General features: G+C 54.3%; 1 protein-coding gene across 1 annotated transcript in view; it reads left to right on the top strand.

Moving 5' to 3' along the window:
* Positions 1–25286, top strand: part of SLIT1 (slit guidance ligand 1) — a 227696-nt gene that overhangs the window by 31579 nt on the left and 170831 nt on the right. The window contains exon 4 of the mRNA XM_006157398.1: positions 263–334. Within this exon, the coding sequence (XP_006157460.1) occupies positions 263–334 (72 nt within the window). The remainder of the gene's footprint in view (positions 1–262; positions 335–25286) is intronic.

The following is a 25286-nucleotide window of genomic DNA, read 5'->3' as shown; positions in this document are numbered from 1 at the left end:
GGGGACAGTGCTCTAGTGACGCCCTGCTGACGGGCTTTCCTAGGGACCCGCCCTTCACCTCCTCCTGCCGGGGTGTGGGGGCGGGATCCCTACTTTATAGATAAAGACTCGGACCAGAGAATGGGGCCCCCCTGGGAGTGCACACGGCCCTGCCAGGATTTGAACCCTGGACTTTCTGATTCTGAGTCTCCTGCTTTCTGAGAAGTCCTTTGGGTTTCCTGGACATCTAGGCGGGTTCCAACTCCTCTCTTCTCTTTTCCAGACGACTGAACCGGAACCAGCTGCACGTGTTACCCGAACTGCTGTTCCAGAATAACCAGGCCCTGTCGAGACTGTGAGTGATGCTCTGTGGTAGGACGTCCTCCCCGCGGTCTCCATGGAGGGCAGCGTTCGGTCCTTCCTCCCGGCGGGACGCTCTCCCCATCGTCTCCGTGGAGGGCAGTGTTCGGTCCTTTCTCCCTGCGGTCTCCGTGGAGGGCAGCGTTCGGTCCTTCCTCCCAGCGGGACACCCTCCCCGCGATCTCCGTGGAGGGCAGTGTTCGGTGACCGGATCCCCACCCCCCAACCTGGCAGGGCCAGGTCAGGGCATGAAGGCCTGGACCTTTCTCAGGTGCGCGGGGGCGCCTCCCCATGGCAGGCGCTTGGAAGAACCGGCCATGCGTGCAGGTCGGGGTGCTGCCCTGACCGCTGGGTGCAAGGGTGTGCTGCGGCAGGGCCGCCTGGGGACGCCAGCCTCTCGGGGCTGTCTCTGCACTTCCCTCACGGCCTTGACAACCCGACCCGCTGAGTCTTCCTTGAGCCTGGGTCTGTGTTCAGATCGCTCTGTCTTTCAGGGGAGTGTGGCCAGTAAGCGTACAGACCGGGGCGAAGGCGTACTCCTGTCTGTGTCGGTGTGCTCTTCCTCGCGTCCTGCTGCTCCGCCACTTGCCGGTGGTCTTGTTAGGTCACGCGTTTCGCTCATGGACTCGTGGCCGGGACTTCGCGGCCGCCTGAGGGGTCTCTTCTGTAGCTTTTAGTGTGTCGCCTTGCGGCCTTCGCTTAAATAACTCTAGTGATGGGGCGCTCACCACCCAGCGGGCCGTCTGTTTCAGGACAGAGTTGCATATTTGGAAATTTTCCTTAACTTTGAGTCCTGCATTTACCTTCTAATAACATGTTTTTCTTAACTTCACTTTCTGCACTCCAGCCATGGACTCTGAGATTTATTGGAAGGATTTTTGTCAGAAGGCATGTGCCCTTGTCAGAGACAGAGTGAGAAAGATGAGAGAGATAGGACCCCCCACCCCCACCCCATGGGGCCTGGTAATGCCACGATCCCTTCTCCGTCTCTCTTTCCTTTCGGGATTTTGCACACACACATACCCAGTGTGTTTTTCAAGCTGCCAAGTCTGGGACTTGAACTGCAGGGTCAACCATGTGGGATCCAGGTGCCTTAACCACCAGGCTGTGGGCTGGCCCCTGTGCAGTTTCTGAATTTTGAGTTGAGAGGGTTTTGAGGCCCCTTGTTTGTCATTAAGAACCTAAGAACCTTTGGCTGGGCCTTCTGGGTGCCCACAGGCACCGCGTGAGGCCTCGGGGTGCCGGTGTCTCCTTCGGGGTTCCTGACTCAGCAGCTCGGTGGAGACAGAGGCAGGACGTGAGGCAAGGGAGGCCGAGGGGCAGGGGCTGAGGGGCAACAGCGATTGGGGTGAGGGGCCACCTGAGGGCCGAGGGCCTGGCTGTGGGCTTCTGGGGTCCAGAGCGTGGCGCCTAGGCTCTGAGTGAACACGGGGCCTCCATCTCTGCTGCGAGTCCCAGCCCTCTCGCTGAGCCCCATGTTCCCCTGGCCTCTCCAGAACTTGTCACTGAGCCCACCTTCCAGCCTGTCTTTATGATGACTCTGCGTTCTCACTGGCCCAGCAATATGTCTGATCCCTTCCTGTCTCTTCTTCCTCCTGGCCGGGAGACCACTACCCAGCGGCCCTCAGGGATGGCCCCTTCTGCAGGCCTGCTACCACCCTCAGACTTGAGCCGGGCCTTCTGTTGGTTCAGGTGCACACAGTGGGTGTCTTATCTTCACTGGATGCTAACTGCACAGGTGCTTCCCACAGCGTGTCCACCACACCGGCTGAGCCCGCGTCCGTGCACTGGCCTGTGGACCGTGTGGTCACTGCACGTGCTGGCAGCTGACCCGGCCCTGACGTGGCCGCCCTGACGTGGCCGCCCTGATGTGGCCCCGCAGCTCCTGTTCTCCTCCCCAGCACCTCTCTGGGCCTGGGTGAAGGGGGACTGTTGTCTTCAGCTCTTCTGACACCTCTCGAGCTCGTCTGTGGGCGGGCGTGCAAGCCGGGAGGGCTCGGGAGCAAGCCGTGCAGTGTGCCTGCGGGCCAGCCCACGCTGGAGGCCAGCACATCCCGGTGCCCCTGTCGTTGAGGGGACCCCAAAAGAGGCACGTCCTGGGGAAAACTATTTTTATTTTTAAACTGCCAAGAGGGCATGTGCATCACCAGAGAGAGACAGAGTGGGGTGAAGGGACCCTCCAGTGGGATGTGATCGCACGGGACCACTTCTCCGTGTTGCCTTTATGTCAGACTTTGGGGTGCGTGCGCTCACACACACGCACACGCATGCGCCCGAGGTCTTCAAGCCGCTGGGGCTGGGATTCCAACCACCATCAGCCATGTGAGATCTGACTCCCTTAACCACGAAGCTGTGGGAGTGGGGAAATGAGGAAACAAACCTTTCTACCGATCTGGTCGTTTATCCTGGTGTCTGGGTTTCCCACTGCGGAAATGGCTGCAGAGAAGGCTGGAGGAGCAGGTGCTCTCTGCCTCACCCCTGCCTCGTCCCACTGAGCCGCACAGCTGGCCTTCCAGACCTTTCTGAGACCTCTCTGTCAGCTCCCCCACGGTCTGACCCAGGAGCACCTGGGCACACTTGGTTCCAGAATCAGCGATCCCTGTGGACTGGCGATGTCAAGCTGGAGGGCATCATGGTTTATTTTAGCTTTTTTTCCCCTTCCCCATAGGGCATGTGTGCTCTCCAGAGAGAGAGAAAGAGAGAGAGAGAGAGAAATCACCCTCCAGGGAGGATGGCCATGCTGCAGTTCCTTCTCCTCCATCCTCCTCTTGGGACTTTTTAGACACACACGCACACGTGACCGGCATGAAATTTAAGCTGCCAGGCCCGGGACATGAACCATGCAGTTAGCCATGTCGGGCACAGTCACCTTAACCCCTTCCCGCCTGCTGGCCCGGGGTTGGGAATAGTAGGGGCAGGCTCCTGGGCTCTCTGCAGGAGGAGCTGAGGGGCAGCTGGCCTCCTGGATCTGGACTGGACTGTGAGGGGCGTCGGGTTCTTCCCCAATGTCTGCCATAGCCAGGCTGCTGGCGTCTCAGCCCCCCCCGCCCCCGCCATGACTCGGCTCAGCCGGGCTGCTGTCTGCCCCCCCTTCCCCTCCCCCGCCACCTGTGGCCTGGAAACTCAGATCCCCGCGGTGTCTGGGTCCCAACTCCAGATTCCTGGGACGAAGCGTGTGACTGGGCCACCCAGGGTGGGAGGACGCCCTGGGCCGGCGGGTGTGTGGGAACTGGTGCTGTCCCTCTGTGGAGCTCAGCTGTCCCCTTGGACGGTGGGGACACGGGGAGGCAGTGCCTGGCATTTCTAGCTCTTCTCTGTTGACCTTCCCTCTGCGTCGGAGGGATCCGTTGTGAATCCTTTCCATCTGGAGCGAATGATGGCCTTCCCTACAGAGGCCGTTCTGCTAAATCAGCATGAAAGTGGGTCTGAGGGGACCAGACGTGCTGGGAGAGGTGTGGCCCCCAGCCAGCCGGGTCTGCGCAGCTCCTAGGGCTCAGTGCCGGCTGTTGGTTAGCGCTCACTCAGACGCCCTGGCGTCGGATCAGTCCGTCCACTCCTTTCCCTGGGCAGGGTCTATAGTCAGAGGTAGGGTTCGCCTTGGCCCACAGAGCAGCTGGGCTGGAATCAGACACCCTCCACGGGTCCCTAAGGGGTCTGAGAGTGGGCTTGGACCTTACCTTCGAATCTCAGTTTGGGGATCTGTCCTAAGGAGTAATAACACAGGAGGACAGACATGGCAACATTACTCAGAACTCTGAAATGCAGAGCAGTCACCAGACATGGAGAGGGCCTGAACGCCTCACACTGGGGGGCGTCTGCGCAAAGCCGCGTTCACACAGTCATCACAAACGGCCTTCGAGAGACGGCGAGTGACGTAGAGAAACGTGTGTGACATCGACAGCCATCGCTAAAAATCGCTCTTAAAGATGCGAGGGGAAATGACCGCAAGGCACCAGGGGAACTTTCTGGGGGGCTTCTGTCTTCTCTGTGCTTCCTGGACGTGCCCTCGGAAGCGTGTCTATGTTCGTGGTAGGCACTTCCCGGTGGTCACAAGGAAGGGGCGCCTTCGTGGTCCGGGTGGGGCAGTGCCGGGTACGTGATGTGGCAGGACCTTCGCCCCGCCGGCCCCCCTGTGCTCTTCTACGAGACAACGATCCCGACGTCACCTTGCGGGGCTGCTGTGAGGCCTGAAGGGAGGTGTGGGTGTGCGGCCACACGTGGAGGGTGCTCCGGAGTCGGCGGCGAGGCCATGGGGGCTCTGCTATGGGGGTCACCCCGCTCCCCAGGCGGCAGCGTGTCAGCGTCAGTGTCGGTTCCCTGCTCCCTGGGCCAAGTCATCCTCTCCACGGCTTATACTTAAAATTTTTAGTTTTAGATTTGCTATCAGACTCGTGTGTACTGGAGGGAGACAGGGATGCAGAGAGAGAGAGAAGGAACGCAAGAAACCACTCCTCAGGGGTCATAGCCACACTGCCATTCCTTCTCTTGGGAGTTGGGGCACTCCTGCCTGGCCTGATTTTCAAACCCCTGGGTCTGGAACTCGAACCGCGTAGCTGAGTGCATGGGAACCAGCTGCCTTTAGCCTCCACACCACTTGGAGGTGCCCCCACACTGCCAGCCTCACACTTTAAAAAAACAAAATTAAATTGCCAGAGGGTGTTTGCTCAAGAGAGAGAAAGAACAAGAGAGAGAAATAACCAGTGAGGCGTGGTCACGCTGCAATCCCTTTTCCATTTCTCCATCTCATCATGATGTTGGGCGCGCGTGCACACACGCGCACGCGCACACACACACACACACGCCAGGCCTACACCCGGTGTGTTTTTGCTCTGCCAGGACCAGGACTTGAACCTCCGCCAGCCGTGTGGGATCCAGGTCCCTCTCACAGGCCTTAACCACTGAATACCTTCCCTGTGCTGTTGTCTGCGGGCCCACTCCCCGTTCACGTGTGGGAACTGCTTGTAGTGTGGCAGCACTCAGAGCAGACAGCTGCGTGGCACTGAAAGCTCTGGGCCTTGGGAGTGAGCAGGTGGGAGGTGGCTGCAACTGACTCCTGGTGGGCGTATGAGAGACACGTATGGACACACAGACCTGCCCGCCTGTCCTGTCACCACGGGACGCCCTGCACGGCCTCAGGACCCCAGCAATAGGAAAAGCCTTACCAGATGTTGGCCCTGGGCACAGGACGGACAAACCACCCTCTTCAACTTCATGGAGTCAGATGTTTTTGGTTACAGTGTGGAAGGGACTGGGACACCCCATCGGGCTGTTTTTACTTTGAGAAGAGGCTTAGGGGCCCCGGGGAGGCACTCTGAGGAGGTGGTGGTGGAGGGCGGCTGCGAGAGGCCTGGGTCCAGGGCTGAAGACGAGTCTGGCTTGGACAGTCATTGTGCAGGCTTGAGACGTTGACAGGGACCTGCTTTGTGCCCTGGGCACTTTCCTGAGCAGTCTGAGGAAGCAGATGGGCCAAGTGGAGGCGTCGCCCCGGAAACGTTGTGGGGTGCCCTGGGGTTCTGGGGGCTCTCTCTCCTTCCTTAGGGGTGCCCCACTGAGGGTGGTCAGCAGTCCCTGCTCAGCATCCCCCCACCTGTTTTGAAGAGAGCACCGGCGCGTCTGAAGTTAGAGGGTATCCCAGGGTGCAGGGGCCCTGCCCCAGCCCTGCTCGGCTCTCCCAGGACCCACGTGGCCTTCCACTCCGAATGGTGGGCGCACAGCTGTGTGCCGAGCTCATGCTGCGCGCTGTACAACGCTACCTGACCCCGTCCCCAGGGCGTCCGTGACATCCACCTCGTCCTGTTGTCCAGACAAAGTGCGAGCTCGGGCTGACATGCCGGGGGGTGGAGCACGTCTGCACCCGGTCTGAGGACAAAGCTTACTCTTAGGTGGCCTCCGCTCCTCCACCCCAGGCCGTTCCCTGGACCCTCTGCCTACACACCTGCTCCTCTGCCTACCCGTCCCTGCATCCCCGTCTACCTGCCCAGCCAGCCTCCTCCCATCCACCCCCATCTACCCATCCCTACCTATCCACCACCCACCAGTCAACCCACCCCACTCCTCACTCCTTCCCTCTCTGAACACCCCACACTCTCCCACCCACCTGCCCATCTGCCTGCCCATACGTTTTTCCACTCCTCTACCCACCAACCCCCCGTCTGCCCTCACACTAACCCGTCTACCAGCTGTAAACCCGCCCGATAGCTTCCCCCCATGCTTCCCAACCCCCGTCTTCTCTACCGCCTCCCTTACTTCCCACCTGTGACCCACACGCCCCCTCACCCATTCCCCAGCAGGTCCCCCGGCCTCCTATGGGGCAGGCTCTGTACTGGGTGCTGACGAGACTTGGGGTGACTGCAGTGCAGGACAGACAGGTGTGAGTCTCTTCAGGAGGTGACAGTCGCCCTCCCACTTAGCAGGTTGGAGTGGCCGGAGGGGAGGCATGGCCTGCTGCACCGCTGTCCCCTGTGTGTGTATGTGCGTGTGTGTGTGTGTGTGTGTGGGGGGGGGTCGTGCCTAGTGGCAGGCTGCCTGGCTTGGGGTCAGCTCCCTCACCTGCAATCAACCCTAGAGGACCCACACAGAGGGCCAGTGGGGGTGAGATGGCACGTTTGAAACCTGTCCGCTTCTCTTAAAAGTCTGACCCTGCTGGGGGGTAGGAGAAGCTGGGGCGAATGTCAGCCCCGGCCCCCAGGTCTGGGGAGCCTGCTCCCTCCATTCCCCGGTCTGGGGAGGGGTCTGTCCCGCTGCTTTGCAGCCCTCCTCTTACTGGCTGCATTTTGCCTACATGCAGAAACTGCTTCTGGAAATCCAGTTCCTCTGGGCTTCCTTTCAGCCTTGAAACCAATGTGTGTGTGGATGAGATTGCCCTTCTGTGTCTGCGGGGCCTGGCGGGCGGGGTGGGCGCTGCAGGGCGGCAGGGCATTATTTATGTCCCTGCTGCAGGCCCGCCATGACTCATTAGCAGGGCCCCGCGGGTGGAGAGCGGGCTGTGGGGTTCTGCCGGAGCCCTGTTGAAGAATGCCTGACCCTACCGACCCTGTCTCAAGCTGGGTTTAATTAAACTGTCAGTGCCGGTCAGAGCGACAAAGCTTCCCTTCCCGTCGGTCCCCAGCCCCCTTCGGAGGCAGGAGGGCCTTCTCTGCTGAAATGAAAAATGGATCTGTCTTGCCTCTGAGGGAAATTGCCCGGAGCAGGAAGGTGACCTTGCTATTGTGGCGGTCCGTGCCAGGCTGCCGGCGCCGGGCGAACGGGCTGCCTGGCCAGGGCCTCCTCCCTGCCCTGTCCTCGCCTTTCCCGGAACGAAGTCTCGCCAGCGTGAGACGTTGCTGGAGGAAGGGTAAAGCGCAGCTCCCTTGGTTAGACAGCTGGGGGCTGCTGAGTCCAGGCAGGCCTTTGCAGAGGGCCCCCCAGCTTCATCAATGCACCCATGAGCCTCCTACAGCCCCGGGGAGAGGGAGGGTGCTGTATCTCCTGTATATCTTTGTGAAACTCTTCAAAAATTCTTTTTCAGGGATTATCTTTTATTTAAAACATTTTTTGAGAGTTTTTTTGCTATAGGGCGTGTGTGCTCGCCAGAAAGACAGAGAGAGTACAGAGAGACAGAAAGCGAGAAATCACCCCCCAGGGGGGATGGCCATGCCGCAATCCCTTCTCCTCCATTCTCCTCTTGGGATCTTGGGCATGCACGCACACGTGCCCAGCGTGAGTTTAAGCCACTGAGTCTGGGCCTCGAACCATGGTCAACTACATGGGAGTCCAGCGACATAGCCATTATGCCAACTGCTGGTCCCTATTTAACATTTTTATTTATTTATTTTTTTAGGGTTTTGTCATAGGGCGTGTGCACTCGCCAGAGAAGTAGACGGTGAGAGGGAAACCGAGATATCACCCGCCAGGGAGGATGGCCACACTGCGGTCCCTTCTCCATTCTCCTCTCAGGAGTCTGGGCACACACACATACATGTCCAATGTGATTCTCAAGCCGCCAGGTCCAGGACTCGAACAGTGGTGGGCCATATGGGAGTCCAGCGCCTTAACCACACGCCACCTGCTGGTTCCCAGGGAATATCTTTTAACGTCTTGTGGGCCCAGTGCCAAGTAACTGTCCAAGGCGATAAGGATCAGAACTGAGATTTGAACATAGGTCCGTCGAACCCAGGCACTCACCTCTAAATCGCCAGCACTCGCACGAGTGTGAGAGTCCCCTCGGGAGCCTCTAAGAGTGCAGATCCTCACGGTCAGTGGGTGGGGGACAGCCCAGGAATCTGCTTCGCGGTCCTGGTCCTCCTTATCTTTTATTCTTTATCTTTAAGAAGCCTTGCTCCCAGTGTGCTTGGGGAGTCTGAGGCGGGACCCCTGTCAGGTAGCACCCCCCCCCCCCTGGGCCCCCTCTGGAGCGAGCCCCCCCCCCCCCCCCGATTACGTCTACCTGGCCTGGTTCGAGGTGAGAGCCAGGCTAAGTAAGCAAGACACCGAGAGCAGACTCTTCACCTCCCGCGGCCATGCAGAGAGCGACTGGGGGATTATGACTTGGCAATTATGGAGCACTCCGGACCCTCAAAGTGCTTTCCAATCATTAAATCTGCCCCTGCTGTCAAGGCTCAAGTGAAAAAAGGCAGCATCCCACTGGGCCGGCACGGGAGCCCCTGGGATGAGGGCAGCCGGCCTGAGATTGACAGCCTGCACGCCAGAGCGGGCTGATGCGGCCGCACGGATGAATGGGCTGGACGCAGCCCCGGCGCCCGGCTGCGGGCTTTGAATTCAGCTCTGCCCATGGCTGGCTCCGAACCATGTGGGCATTCACAAGTGCGGACAGCCACGGGAGCCAGGGTCTGCAGGAGGGCTGACGGGGTGGGGGGCGGCCAGGGGTCACCCTGAGAGAATGCCCCGCAATTGCAGGGTGCCCTGCTGTGAGGCTGTACAGGGCTCTGTGGCCTGACAGCCGCCAGTCCTCCCCCATGGCATCCCAGAAATCAGTGTGAGAGGACCAGAACTCGTCAGCACCATGAAGACTGTGCAGAGAGGGTGCATGAGAAGGGCCCTGCTGTGACTCGCTTTCAGGGGTATGAGGGTGGTTTTCCTTGCGGTAGGATATGTATGGGCTTGTAGGAGAAACAGAGAGGGAGAGAGAGTACCCTGGAGGGGATGGCCGTGCCATAGTCCCTTCTCTTCCATTCTCCTCTTGAGATTTTGGGCACAGATGCACACCCACCCGGCGTGATTTGCAAGCCTCTGGTTTCGGGACTGGAACCGCGGTCAGCTCTGTGGTAGTCCAGCACCTTAAACACTACATCACCTGCTGGTCCCTAAATGAGGATGACTTTAAAAATCATTTCAAAGATTCTACACATAATTTTGCTAGGATATTAAGACTTTGGAAAACAGAAAAAGAAAGAGAGTTTACTTTTTTTAGTTAAATAAGGCCTGGCAGTGGGAGGCCGGAGGGGAGGGGCACAGCCACATGCTGACTGTAGCTGAGGCGATTTGAACCTTTATCTGGCCAATTGTCAGAGTTGACCAGTGACCAGGCAGGAGTGACCCTGCTCACAAGAGTGGACACTGGCCAAGTGGGAGGGTCAGGCTTCTAGATATGAGCCAGGTCTGAGCAGAGCCTGTTGAGGTGGGCACCAACCAGAAAGGAAGTGCTTGTCTTTCAGGAGAAATGGGCCTCGTACGCATAATACTGTACATCCCCGAACCACCTGACACTCTGCCGAAAGGTCTAGTGTAACTGTCAGAGTTTGCCTTAATGAGACAACTTGAGATTTACTTGTGTTCCTGGACCGCACCGAGATGATAATGAACGCGGACCCCCATTTCTCCCTGATGTCTCGTCATGATTTCTGGACCTGCTCCAGCTATCGCTGGACTCTCCTTGTCTGCCAGGATTCTGGGCTGGGCTGTGGCAGTGGTGGCAGGAAGTCTACCTGTCTGAGTCAGCAGGGGCTGCTCTCACAGAAGCCCACAGGCTGGGCAGCTCAGACAATGCACACGGGTGTCCCACAGTCCTAGAGCCTGAGTCAGGGTGCCAGCTCGGCCGGGATCTCCCTTCCCAGTCGTAGACAGCTGCCTTTTGGACTGTGTTTTCACATGGTGGAGAGAGGAGAGAATAAGCTCTAAAGGGTCTTTTTTTTTTTTTTTTTTTTTGAGATATTTTTTCTATGGGGCGTGTGCGACAGACAGAGAGAGACAGAGAGACAGAGAGACAGAAAGCGAGAAATCACCCCCCAGAGGAGATGGCCATGCCGTAATCCATTCTCCTCTCAGGATCTTGGGCACACACACACACGTGCACGGCGTGAGTTCCAGGCCACCGGGTCTGGGACTCGAACCACGGTCGACTACATGGGAGTCCAGCGACATAGCCGTTATGCTAACTGCTGGTCCCTAAGGGGTCTTTTTATAAGGGCACTAATCCCATCACGAGGGCCTCACCCTCAGGACTTATCTAAACCAAACTACCTCCCAAAGGCCCATCTCCAAATGCCATCGAAGTGGGGGTTAAGGCTTACGGATTGGGGGGATGCACACAGTCGAGTCTCCCTAGCCCGCTGATGAGGGCCAGCAGATGCTGTCGTGGTTATGTCGCTGGACTCCCACAAGGCTGAGCACAGTTCGAGTCCTGGGCCTGGTGACTTGAAAATCACTCTGGGTGCCTGTACGTGCATGCCCATGACCCCACACCACACATTGTGGTGTGGCCATCCCCCTCTAGGGAGTGGTAGTCCACTTTCTTTCTCGCTATCTCTGTCTCTCTCTAGTGAGGTTTTGTACATGCACTGTCCTGGATTCGGAGCTCATCAAGGAGAAGGACCTCCGGGCAGCCCCCCTCCCCGGCTCTTCCAGTGTTATCATCGGGCTCTTTGGCACTGAGTCCTCTCCTTTTGTCCAGTGGTCAGGCTGCCGATTAGTATGGGACTCTGGGCAAGAACCAAGCCTCTCTGTGCCCGCTGCTCATCGTGAAGCACTGGGGTGTTGCGAGGATCAGGGCGATTTGTGCGGCGTGCCTAGCACGGGGCTGTGAGGTGTCGTCACCCAAGCATCAGAAGCGACGGAGGGGGCAGGCGCGTGCTGTCCGGCTGCCTTTCTTAGACGTAGAGGACGATTTGCTGTCCCAGAAGTCCCCACAGATTGCCCTCGGTGGGCTGGCACTGGGCTCCCCTTTCATCACAGCCGCCCTCTGTCACCCCACCTCATTGCGTGCCCTGGGTCTGGCAGGCTGCTTAACTGAGGCCTGGGCACTTTCCTCATGCGCTCTTCTCCTTCAGCCTTAGCGACTGAAAATGGGGTAGTGACTTCATGCAAATAGGAGAATTTCTATGACCTCTTCCCTGAATGCATCCCCCAGGAGTTGACTATACTGTAGAGCCCTTTATTAGATTAACTAGGCATGCATATTAACATGAAGCATAACTCATTACACTTACATACGTGACCTACAGTCGTGTAAGATTTAAAGAGATAAACGCCTGGATACAGCGCCCTACTGTTCTCTTTCTTTCTTTCTTTTTTTTATTTTTTTTATAGGGCGTGTGCGCTCGCCAGACAGACAGAGAGAGACAGAGAGACAGAGAGACAGAAAGCGAGAAATCACCCCCCAGAGGAGATGGCCATGCCGTAATCCATTCTCCTCTCAGGATCTTGGGCACACACACACACGTGCACGGCGTGAGTTCCAAGCCACCGGGTCTGGGACTCGAACCACGGTCGACTACATGGGAGTCCAGCGACATAGCCGTTATGCTAACTGCTGGTCCCTAAGGGGTCTTTTTATAAGGGCACTAATCCCATCACGAGGGCCTCACCCTCAGGACTTATCTAAACCAAACTACCTCCCAAAGGCCCATCTCCAAATGCCATCGAAGTGGGGGTTAAGGCTTACGGATTGGGGGGATGCACACAGTCGAGTCTCCCTAGCCCGCTGATGAGGGCCAGCAGATGCTGTCGTGGTTATGTCGCTGGACTCCCACAAGGCTGAGCACAGTTCGAGTCCTGGGCCTGGTGACTTGAAAATCACTCTGGGTGCCTGTACGTGCATGCCCATGACCCCACACCACACATTGTGGTGTGGCCATCCCCCTCTAGGGAGTGGTAGTCCACTTTCTTTCTCGCTATCTCTGTCTCTCTCTAGTGAGGTTTTGTACATGCACTGTCCTGGATTCGGAGCTCATCAAGGAGAAGGACCTCCGGGCAGCCCCCCTCCCCGGCTCTTCCAGTGTTATCATCGGGCTCTTTGGCACTGAGTCCTCTCCTTTTGTCCAGTGGTCAGGCTGCCGATTAGTATGGGACTCTGGGCAAGAACCAAGCCTCTCTGTGCCCGCTGCTCATCGTGAAGCACTGGGGTGTTGCGAGGATCAGGGCGATTTGTGCGGCGTGCCTAGCACGGGGCTGTGAGGTGTCGTCACCCAAGCATCAGAAGCGACGGAGGGGGCAGGCGCGTGCTGTCCGGCTGCCTTTCTTAGACGTAGAGGACGATTTGCTGTCCCAGAAGTCCCCACAGATTGCCCTCGGTGGGCTGGCACTGGGCTCCCCTTTCATCACAGCCGCCCTCTGTCACCCCACCTCATTGCGTGCCCTGGGTCTGGCAGGCTGCTTAACTGAGGCCTGGGCACTTTCCTCATGCGCTCTTCTCCTTCAGCCTTAGCGACTGAAAATGGGGTAGTGACTTCATGCAAATAGGAGAATTTCTATGACCTCTTCCCTGAATGCATCCCCCAGGAGTTGACTATACTGTAGAGCCCTTTATTAGATTAACTAGGCATGCATATTAACATGAAGCATAACTCATTACACTTACATACGTGACCTACAGTCGTGTAAGATTTAAAGAGATAAACGCCTGGATACAGCGCCCTACTGTTCTCTTTCTTTCTTTCTTTTTTTTATTTTTTTTTGAGAGATTTTTGCTACAGGGCGTGTGCGCTCACCAGAAAGACAGAGAGAGACAGAGAGACAGAAAGTGAGAAATCACCCCCCAGGGGGGATGGCCACGCCGCAATCCCTTCTCCTCCATTCGCCTCTCAGGATCTTGGGCACGCACGCACACGCGCCTGGCATGAGTTTAACCCAGCAGGTCCGGGACTCGAACTGTGGTTAACTACATGGGAGTCCAGTGACATAGCCATTATGCCAACTACTGGTCCCTTTTCTTTTTTTTAAAGAGTGATTACTTTTCTGGGGCCAGCATATGGCAGGGTGGTTAAAGCACTGGACATACCCATGTTGACTGACCTCAGTTGGAGTCCTGGACCTAGTGACTTGCTTTCTCACTTTCCCTCTCTTTCTCTCTCTTTAGTCAAATAAAAAGAAATGAATGATAAATAAAATTAAATAAATAATTCTTTAAAAAGATAAAAATGAATTGTTTTATATTTATTTATTTATTTATTTATTTATTTATTTATTTATAATTTTAAATTTCACCAGAGAGGGACAGAATGAGAGAGAGAGAGAGAGAGAGAAGAAAGGTGAGAAAATAAGCTGCCAGGTCTGGGACTTGAACTGTGGTTGGCCGTGTGGAAGTCCAACACCCTTTGGCCATGTGGAGTCCAGCACCCTTAACCACCACGCCACCTGTTGGCCTCTTCTCAATAATTTTTAATTGGTATCAGGCTCTGCTTAACCTAATCTTAACTTTGATGTTGAGCATCTTAGCATCAAAAGTCCTTCCTAGAACACACACAGGGGGTGATGACTTCGGGGCTTCGGCTTATCTTGGTGTTAGCTGTCGCAGGGGAGCAGAGGTTGTCCATTAATATAAGGGTTCATATCCGCGTTCCAAAGGCTCCTCGCCTTTTGCTGACATAGCTGCAGCTTGGTTTTACTGTCACTACCCAAGCCACATCCCTCCTACCTTCCCTGTTCTAGGTCATCCTGCCTCTTGTCGGTTGTAACATTTTGTAAAAAATGGTGATAAAAATTTTGAGATAAAATTTACCACCTTAACTGGCCCTAGAACTTTTTCATGTTTCATAACTGAAACTGCTCATTAAACAGCTCCCCACTTGGCTTCTCCCCAGCTTTTGCACCCTTCTACTTTCTGAATTTGGCTGCTTCATGTAAGAGGGAACATTCAGTATTAGGCTTTTCTGTGACCAGCTTATTTCACGTAAGTATCCTCGATATCCATCCATGTGGTAGCACATGACAGAATTTCCTTAATTTCTAGGGCTGAATAGTATTCCACCGTCTGTATATGCCATGTTTTGTTTATCTGTTCTACTGATGGAAATTTCGGATCCTTCCACCTTTCAGCTGTTGTGAGTAGTGCTGCTATAAACATGGGTACAAGTTTCTCAAGACCCTGCCTTCAATTTTTTTGTTGTTTCTTTTTTTTGCTTTTTTTTTTGGAGAGGTTTTTGCTACAGGGCGCGTGCGCTTGCCAGACAGACAGAGAGAGACATAGAGACAGAAAGCGAGAAATCACCCCCCAGAGGGGATGGTCACGCCGCAATCCCTTCTCCTCCATTCTCCTCTCGGGATCTTGGGCACACATGCACACGCGCCCGGCGTGAGTTTTAAGCCACCGGGTCTGGGACGTGAACCACGGTGGACTACGTGGGAGTCCAGCGACATAGCCATTACGCTAACCACTGGTTCCCATTTTTTTTTTTTTTTTTTGCTATAGAGTTCCAATTTCTCTACATCCTGGCCAACATATTTTACTCTCTCTCTCTTTTTGATAGTCATTCTAATTTATATGAGATTATAGGTCATTGAGGTTTTTTTTTTTGGAGAGGTTTTTGCTACAGGGCGCGTGCGCTTGCCAGACAGACAGAGAGAGACACAGAGACAGAAAGCGAGAAATCACCCCCCAGAGGGGATGGTCACGCCGCGATCCCTTCTCCTCCATTCTCCTCTCGGAATCTTGGCACGCACGCACACGCTCCTGGTGTGAGTTTTAAGCCACCGGGTCCGGGACGCGAACTGCGGTCGACTACGTGGGAGTCCAGCGACATAGCCATTACGCTAACTGCTGGTTCCCGAGGTCATTGAGGTTTTGATTTGAATTTCTCTGATGATTAGTTCCATTGGGCATCTTTTCATATGCTTGTTGCCATTTGTATATTATCTTTGGAGAAGTGCCTATTCAAATCCTTTGTCCACTTTTTCTTATATTATTTGATTTTTGGTCATTAAGTTGTAGTTCTTTGTGTAGTCTGGATATTAGCTCCTTGTCAGATATAAGATTAGCACATATTTTTCTCCATTCCATAGGTTGCATTTTATTCTGTTATATCCTTTGTAAAAGGTCTTAAGTTTGATGTAGTTCCATTTGTCTGTTTTTGTTTTTGTTGTCTGTGTGTCTGGTATCAGGGCCAAGAAATCATTGCCAAGTCCCGAAGCTTTTCCTTTATGTTTTACTTAAGATTTATAGTTTTTGTTCTTACAAATACATACGTTGGAGTTAATTTTTGCATAATATGTAAGATAATAGTCAAATTTCACTTTTGTTTGGTATGTGTATATCCATTTTTCCCAATGCCATTTGGTGAAGAGACTGCCTTTCCTCATTAAATGATCTTGAAACCCTTGTTTAATATATTTGACCATGTCTAGAGAGTTTATCTCTGGATTCTATATTCTATTCTGTTGGTCTGTTTATCTGTGTTTATGCCAGGACCACACTGTTTACATTACTGTGGCTTTGTAGTAAGTTTTGAAATCAAAACTGTGAATCCTTTTGCTCTTTTTTATAATCATTTGGGCTAATCAGGGCCCAGTGATGACTTTTTTTTTTAAGATTTTGTATCGTTTTGTTTTGGGCATGTGCACTTGCTGAAGAGATAGACAGAAAATGAGAAATCACTCCCCACGAGGGAGTGGCCATGCTGCAATCCCTTCTCTTCTCGGGATTTTGGGCACTCACACACATGCACACGGCATGAGTCTTAAGTTGCCAAGTCTGGGACTTGAACCATAGTCAACTACATGGGAGTTCAGTGACATAACTCTTATGCCATCTACTAGTCCCAGTGACCTTTTTACTCAGAAACGTAAGTCAATTACTTTTTGTAACAGAAAAGAGAATACAGGAGCCTAGATCCATAGATCCAAATGGGATAAGAGCCATCTACTCAGACCCTGTGTAAGCATATGTGGCGATGGGAGCTTACTGCTTCACAAGCCAGCTGTTGTGTTGTTCTCCTGAGTTACACTCAGAGCGAGGGTGTTTGCGAAGAGTCAGCCCTTTGACTGGTAGTGCCTTTGGCGGAGGCTGCACGGAGCAATATATGGTCCCAGGGCAGGGCTATGAGCTTGTTTGTAAGCGGTCACGTGGCTGGAGCCATCTTTAAGTTACTATCTGTACTTCCATGATTCAAGGCTATCCTAGAGTCGCTGTAGGCCCCTTACTTTGTCCTGCCTATTCCAGGTAGCTTTATGGAGCACCTCAGGATCTCCTCGCCCTCCTGGTCCTGTTTGGCCTGGTCTGTTGGGTGGGTTACTTCCAGAGGCTCCTGTTTGAGAAGTGGAGAGGGACTGGATTTCACAAATGAGCTTCCTTCAGCCAGGGGGCGGTTTCCCCATCTTCCTCATGGAGAGCCAGCCTTCACCAGCCCTTCCTGCCTCTCCTCAGGCCCTCGTAGGGCGAACCAGGGAGGAGGTGGGAGAGGGCTGAGGAGGAGACAGTCTGAGGCGTCCTGGGGACATTTTGGCAGAGGGTAATGGAAACGAGTACTGGATAGGGAATTGGGACACTTGTGTTTGCGGTCTGGCTTGTCTACATCTGTCTGTGACACGGTGGGCAAGTCACTTAGCATTTCTGGATCGCACTCAGTTTCTCGTTCTTATTAATGAATCCAGTGAACAGAAGGGATGCTCAGCAGATTTGCAGGGGGTATGAAACTAAAAAGGATGGCCATCGTACTGAAGATGACAGGAGATTGAAAAATGGTCTCCATGAACTGGCCTAGAATCAATACGTTGAAATTAAATATTGATAAATGGGAAGATAACTATGTAAGCAGCAAACTGGGGAGATCTGGTATGGCAGGGCTTGTGAAAAGGACGCTTCCAGCCAAGGGTGAGTCTAGGGTGCAGTAAAGTAGCTGGAAGAGTCTATGTAGTCTTAGGCTGAATGAATGGAGGCACAGTTTCTTCTCCAGGGGAAGGGATCATTTCTAATCCGTGCAGATTGAAGCATATCCAGAGAACAATGTTCAGTACCGGGATCTGGGTTCTATTGTGCGTGGTTGTGGGGTCACTTAACATGCTCTGGAGGGGGGAAGTTAGTACTGGGAGCCATCTGGAAACCATCTTAGATGAGGGAGAGTGAAGGGGCCTGGGGCTGTTGGGTGTGGTGAAAAGAAAATGCAGAGGAACCCCAGAGTAATTTTCAAATCTATGTGAAGTGCTGTCACATGGACAAGGGAGCCACTTTGCTCCCGAAGCTGAGTACAGTGGGTGGAAGTGGATCTGGTGCTGTAGCAGGCTCCCCGAGCACGAGGGGCTGCCAGGAGTGGGCTGCTCTGCTTGCCCCTCTTCCCTGGGAGGGTCCCGGAGGGGCTGACTTTGCATCTGCCAGGACTGGGCGGTGGAGGTGCAAGAGGGAGCCTGGGCTTGCTAACTTTGGGCTGCTCTTGGTTGAAGAGCCTCCAACAAGGGAGACGTGAAGGAATTGTGAGCAGGGGAGAGGCCCGATCCAAACGTCGTCCATCTGCCTTGCAGACACACGGAGCTGGCAGACGGCGGGGCCTGCACGTCCCCTGGCCCGAGCCTCGGTGTTGGAAGCCACCTTGTACTGCAAGTGGTTCCAGAGAACTGTGTAATGAAATGTTTGCCAGAGCCGGATTCTGGCCCACGTTTTGGAGTCAACTCTGGAACAATAAAACCCAACAAATTGTTTTGGAAATGATGTTTGATCTGTAAAAAGACACAGGTTTTTCCTCCGCAGAAATCCTCCGGCAGAACTCCTCCCAGGGCGAGGCCGGTCCTGGAGGTGTTCAGGAGGAACCTGGCCCTGCCCACGCCTCCTGGCCCTGGCGGTGGAGCAGTGACTCACTCCCCTTTGAAGTCCAGGGTCCACTGTCTGTGAGCCTGGTGTGGGTACCCTCTGCTCCCCAACAAAGGCCCTCTGTGGCAGATCGGAGCGAGAGGGAGGGGTTAGAAAGGAAGGTATTGACTGAATACCAATAAGGAAGGGAAGCCCGTTCATGGGGAGTGCAGGGCTCCGGGCAACTCCGGCCCACTCCCCACTCGTGCTGGGCAAACAGCACAGAGGAGAATTCCCTCTGGCCGGTTTGTTTTCCTAAAGGCTCTGGGGCCTGGAGGAGGGTGGCAGGAGGGGCGGCGGGGGAAGGGAGGAAATAACTGACAATGCCGGCCCCTCGTCTGGAGGGGAGGGGCGGAGGGAGCTGCGGGTAACAAAGAGGCAGTGTGGGCCGGTGACAGGGGAAAACACATGGCGACTAATGGGGCAGTAATGGGTGGGGAGGGGACCTGGGAAAAGCTGGTGCAGGGAAGGCTGGCACATAAATCCTGGTGGCGTGACACCCCCTTGGCAGGGAGACAGGGGCCACTCTTTCACCCTCCCCACAGCCGAAGCGGAGAGGTTCCTGCTCCCAGGATGTGGCCAGGATGAGGGATGGCTGGAAGGGGAGACGCCTGGCTCGGGCTGCGTCACCCTGCAGGGCCGGGGAAGACGGGGAAGAGGAGCACCCCAGGCTGAGTGCCAGAGCCTGGGACAAAGGAGAGGTTTCTATGGCGCTGCCTAGGCCTTTCACAGTCCTGGGTGACACGGCACCTCGCCGAGACCCTGTGTTGGCACCTCACCCAGGGCGTGCACCTTGTGAGAAGCTCGGCCAGCATGGGTGTCCCCAGCTGGGCAGTGGAAGCCCCGGGCGGGCCCGGTGTGTGCGTGGAGACCCCAGCGCCGCCTAGAACTCTGAGACACGGGGTTCCTATTCACAGAGGCCCCGGAGAGTCCTGTGGACACGTCAGCTCTCACGGCAGACTGTATTTATATCCCAGACCCGTTTGGAGGAAGCCATTTGTAATAGCAGTTTCTATGGCTTCCCTAAACCAGGGCCGTCCCGGGGTTTCGAATGGTGGGCTTGTGGGCGGACAGTTCAGTTCTCTGTCACGAGGCATTTTCATGATACTCTTTTCTAAGCAAACAAAAGAAAAAGGCAAAAACAATTTTTAAAGAATTTATCTGTGTATGTGCGACCAGATATCCCCGGCGTGGGGAAAGAGGGCGAGAGAGAGGTACCCCGACTCTGGGAGCCTCTCCAAGGCCCTGGCTGTGGGCATGGGCTCTCACTGCCAGTCCATTGGTTGTGAAGCAGCAGCTGGTCTGAGCGCCTGTGTGTTTGCGGTTCCCCTGGTGCCTGTCCCTCCTGAAGGTGACGTGAATTCTGGACAAGGCTCCTAGCCTGCAGCCTGGCCGAGAGGAGCCTTCCTCTTGGCCTCGCCCTAGCTCGGTCACGGGGCCCCTCAGCCCGACCCCAGGGTGGAAGGATGAATCCGCTGACCCTGCCAGTGTACTGCGAGCCGGCCACGTGTGGCTGTTTGTCGTGCAGGCGATATCGGGGAATTAGATATGGTCGCGGCTTAGGCGGCATTGACTGGTGGCTGTGAAGGCCGATTACTTCTCAAGTGGGTGGCGTAAGCTGGGGAATCCGATGGCTGGTTTGCAGTCTGGCTTTTTTCCCTTCCAGTGTCCGTGAAATGAACAACAACAACAGGGATGTGAAAGAAATGGGTGGAAGTGGACAATCCCGTTTCACAGGGACAGATGCACAGACATGGATGACACGCGTCCCAGCCCCTCCCCACTCATCTGCTCCCGCGTCAGAGATCGAAATTCGGTCACTACACCTGGGTATCCGAACGCCTTACTCCTCTGAAAGCAACTGGCAAAACAGATCAGTTTCCTCCCTGCCACACACAGCCCCACTTAGAGGAAACAAAGGGCAAGGCATCACCGCCTACGTGGGGCTGGAAGTCACATACTGATGACTTTTTCTCCCAAAGACAGTGAGAGGGAAAGTGAGAAATCACCCCTACGGGGGATGGCCACTCCTCCACTCTCCTCCTGGGGTTTTGGGCACAAAAACACAGGCTTGATATCCAGTCCAAATTTCCAAAGTCTCAGCTAATTCCTGTACATATGTACATATGCCTGGTGGGATTTTCAAGCTACTACATCTGGGACCTGAACTGTGATCGGCTGTGTGGCAGTGCGGCACCTTAACCACCACTCCACCGGCCGGCCCCCTCAATGACTTTGAATAGCACCCTTCACAGCCAGCTGGACACATCAGGAGACCTCAGTGGTCCCTAGAGAAAGGCTTGGCCAACTGGTCACTTGAACGTTGACCACAGACCACAAGTGGCTCTGTCCCCCAGGCTCCCTGCAGCCGCAGGTCCCTGGCTGATGAGAGCCATCTGTTGATGGTGAAGTAAATGCAGGTGTCACGCATGCATTTCTGAGGGTACAGGCGGCTCAGAGGCCCTTGCTGGGGAGGCCATTGTCCGGCTTCCATCTGGGCTTGCATTTTCCGGTACTGCTGGAGGAGTTGTAACTAGGACCGGCGTGACAGGCTGTTTCCACATGGACCCGGCAGCTCCGTTGCTCGCCGGCTCAGTGTTCTGGGGCCAGATGCTTAACTGCAATTAGATGTTTTCTCCTCTAGGAAAAGGCCGTATGAGGACCTATCTCGAATCATTGAGCACAGACTAAATGAGATGATGCTAATAACGGGGCCTGGTAAACCGTCGGGAAACATTAAGCCTACGTCTTCCTCGAGAGTTGAGTCCTATTAACAGTGGGAAATGCAGGGGATGAAAGAAAACAAGTGCGTTCCCATTACCAATAGCCAACATCATTGTATTTATTTATTTTTAGGCATGCCTGCTTGCTGGAAAGAGACAAAGAGATGGCCAAACCGCAATCCTTTCTCCATTCTCCTCTTGGGATTTTGGACACATGTGCATGTGCGTGTGTGCGCGTGCACACACACACACACACACACACATACACACATGTCAGCATGATTTTCAAGCTGCTGGGTCCAGGACTCAAACCATGGTTGGCCATGTGGGAATCCAGTGCCTTAGCCATCCACCATGCCACCTGCTGGCCCAATAGCCAGTATTTTAATCTTCGTCTTATACCTAGGATGTGTTAGAGCAACATGTTCTAAAGGTGTTTTTGACAAGCTTAGCTTTTTTTTTTTTTTTTCCCTAAAGAAAGATAATCAGGAAATCAAATGTAGCTGAGACTTTGGAAATTTAGATTGGATATCAAGCCTGTGTTTTTTCCCAGTGAAAGAGGAGTGAGATATGGAAAAAAGGTCTTTCTAAATTGCCTTAATACCAGATGTTTCCTACTGTAGAGATTCTATGAAGAAATGCCTTAATCATTTGGGGGGGTTATTATTTTTATTTATTTATTTATATTTTAGGGCATGTGCACACACCAGACACAGAGGCAGAGGGAGGGAAAGCACCCCCCAAGGGAGATGGCCACACATAGTCCCTTTTCCTCCATTCTCCTCTTGGGAGTTTGGTCACACGCACACACACACACACACACACACGTGCATGGTGTTTCTCAAGCTGCTGGGTGTGGGACTTCAAGTGTGCAGTCAGCCACGTGGGATCTAGTGCCTTAACCACCATGCCACGGGTTTTTTTTTTTTTTTTGCCCCAAGGTGCCTGCACTCATCAGAGAGGAGAGAATTGGAGAGAGAGAGTGAGAGGGAAAATGAGAAACCACCCCACCAGGTGGGATGGCCATGCCACTATCCCTTCTGCCTCATTCTCTTCCTGGGATTTTGGGCATGCACACACGTGTCCAGTGTGATTTTCAAACTGCCAGGTCTGGGATTCAAACAGCAGCCAGCTATGTGGGAGTCTAGTGCTTTAACCATTATGCCACCTACTGGCTCCATGCCCTTTTAAACAAACATTATTATTATTATTATTATTATTATTATTATTATTGGAGAGGTTTTTGCTATAGGGTGCGTGCGCTTGCCAGAAAGACAGAGAGACAGAAGCCGAGAAATGGCTCCTCAGTGGGGATGGCCATGCTGCAATCCCTTCTCCTCCATTCTCCTCTCAGGATCTTGAGCATGCACATGCACCCTGCAAGAGTTTAAGTCACTGGGTCTGCGACTCGAACTGAAGTCGACTACATGGGAGTCCAGCGACATAGCCATTATGCCAACTGCTGGTCCCAGCAAACATTATTTTTGAAGAAAAAAATGAATTTACAACAAAAATTTTTAGACTAGCAAAGATACTGGAGTTCAGTCATCAGGAAGATGGCCTTGGGGCTAGCAGTTGACATAATGGCTATGTCGCTGGACTCCCACGTAGTCAACTGTGGATCGAGTCCTGGATTCGGTGGCTTAAACTCATGCTGGGTGCGTGTGCGTGCGTGCCCAAGGTCCCAAGAGGAGAATGGAGGAGAAGGGATTGCAGCGTGGCCATCCCCCCTGGGGGGGGGGTGATTTATCACTTTCTGTCTGTCTCTCTCTGTCTTTCTGGCTAGTGCACGCGCCCTATAGCAAAAACCTCTCAGAACAAAAGAGAAGATGGCCTTTTGTCTTCCCGGTCTCCTCAGTTCCACGTGGCGTGGAGCCCAGGATGGAAGGGTGCTGGCCTGGCCTGCTCATTTCACTGGGGGAGCATCAGTCTTTCAGGCGAGTGAGGCCTTGACAGTTACCCCTTCTGCCGCTAACAGGGAACGCCCGGGCCATTCATCCGTCTGGTTTCCTGTCCCCATGGTGGACACCAGCTCATGCCCAGAAGAGGCCTGGGTTGAGAAGCCACTGCCCCCAGCGTGTCTTGTCACGCCCGAGACACAGGGATGCCTCTGCCACCACGGGCTGTGCCTCTGAATCCCGCGGTGCTGAAACCATGGCCGAAGCTCGCGGCTGCCCCTGCCCTGACTCCAGCAGCCCCTGGGGCTGGCCAGACCCCCTCAGTACTCTGTAGAAGCCTGGCAGACGGCTCGTTTCTGTGTTCTTTTGAGTAGATGGGATTTCACTCTGGTTTGATCGTTGTTGTGTATTTGCTTTTGGAGGGGGAGCGTCTGAAGCTTTTTGTTTTGCTTTATCTTTGTTTTGTTTCTACAGAAGCTTTTTGCATTTTAAGTGAGAATTACTTTAGTCTTGGGTAGGTGTGTTTTTTAGTCTCTTTTTAGGGGATAGGGAAATTTCTAAAAGTAAGGATATAAAAATATTACTTTGGCAAAATTTACCAAATTATACCACCATATGGATAACTTGTGATCCACTCAGAAGGGGCCAGTGCAAATGGCGGGCCTCGAGATGGAAGTTTCCACAGCAACATGCTAAATCTTTTTAAAAAAAGTTGACTTTGGGACTGACAGGTGGCATAGTGATTAAGGCGCTGGACTCCCACATGGCCGACTGCAGTTTGAGTCCTGAACCGGGTAGCTTGCTTTCTCACTTTCCTTTTCTCTCTCTTTTGTTCTCTGGTGAGTGTACGTGCTCTATAGCAAAACAAAAATAAAAAAACAAAAACAAACAAAACACACATTGACTTTGGGCCAGCCCTGTAGCCTAGCAGATAAGGGAGCTGGATTCTATATGGCTGTCTGTGGTTTGAATCCTAGTTCCGGTGGTTTGACAAACATACTGTGTGTGTGTGTGTGTGTGTGTGTGTGTGTGCGTGCGTGCGCGTGTATGTGTCCCCAGTCCTCACAAGATGGAGAAATGGAGAAGAGATTTCGGTGTGACCACACCCCTGGGGGATGCTCTCTCCTTTTCTCTCCCTCTGTCTCTGTTCTCTCTCTCTGGTGAGTGTACACTCTGGCAGTAAAACAGCAGCAGTAGCGGAAATAGACTACCCTCTAGAGTAATTTGGCTTCACAGCAAACTTGGGCAGAAGATACAGAGTGTTCCCACGGACCCCAGCCCCACACACCCACCACCTCCCCATTCTCAGCTCCCCCAGGTGGTGTCATAGCAGATGCGCCCACGTTGATGAGCCCTTGTCACCCGAGTCCATGGCTCACACTGGGGCTCGCCCTCGGGGACATTCTGTGGGTCTGGCACTCAGAATAAGGGCTGACGGTGACTCTGGAATGTGGTTTCCGTGTGTCCCCACTCATCTGTCACAGTGCCAAATGCAGATGCTGACCTCTCAGGCTACAGGAGAGCCCATCGGCACCCCAAGCACCCTGGAAATTCCGGAGCCCGTCCAGGGGCCTGGAGTGCCTGGTGCCACCGTGCCTTCCTTGTCTCTCTCGGGGGCACTGTGTCGGTTCCTGGGAGGTTTGTCTTTAGGGCCGGTAAGAGGGGGTTCTCTCTTACCCTCCTCAGAGGGACTTTTTGTGTCGTTTTCTTCCACGTGAGAGGAGAGAGTGAGACGGAGGTGGGGGTACCCCACACCATCACCCCTGCAGCCTCAGCCAGGCCAGATCGCGGCCATGCTTACATGTGCCTGGCGTGTACAGGGAGACTATGGACATGGGCCCAGCGTCAGAGTGTGGGAACGTTTGTGACTAGAGCTCCGCCCCCAAGCTGGCCTCAAATGTTGTTTTCAGGACCAGGAGGCAGGGGGTCTCAGCAGCTGTTTAATACCCGCCATAGCCCTCCTCCGTGGGGCTGTGGGGCCGAGCAGGCCCTGTGAGGAGAGGCCGGCAGGCTCAGCGGGAGCTGGGGGGCCCTCTTACCTCTGCACACTCCAGTCCCTTTGTCCCTCAGGCCTCACTGCTGCCCAGTGACAAACTGCTCCCGGGCGTCCACGCCCCGTGCTCCGCTCCAGTTCCGTGTGGCAAGCTCGTACCTCCTCTTGTTGCGTCTAGGTTTTCTGAGTTTCTGCTTCCCGCTCTGCCCCGCCCACGGAATCCTACACTGAACGCCTACATCGCGGTCATGGGTGCAGGCCTGTGCTCAAGCCCTGCCGTCTCTGTTTCCAGCTGCATGCCTTAGGGCCAGAGCGTAACCCGAGCCTATGTCCCCACCTGTCAC

The sequence above is a fragment of the Tupaia chinensis genome, unplaced genomic scaffold (assembly GCF_000334495.1).
Source record: "Tupaia chinensis unplaced genomic scaffold, TupChi_1.0 Scaffold000539_1, whole genome shotgun sequence".
In the NCBI taxonomy this organism is placed as follows: domain Eukaryota; kingdom Metazoa; phylum Chordata; class Mammalia; order Scandentia; family Tupaiidae; genus Tupaia; species Tupaia belangeri.
The sequence above is the reverse complement of the archived record's forward strand: the minus strand, read 5'-3'. Positions and strand labels throughout refer to the sequence as shown.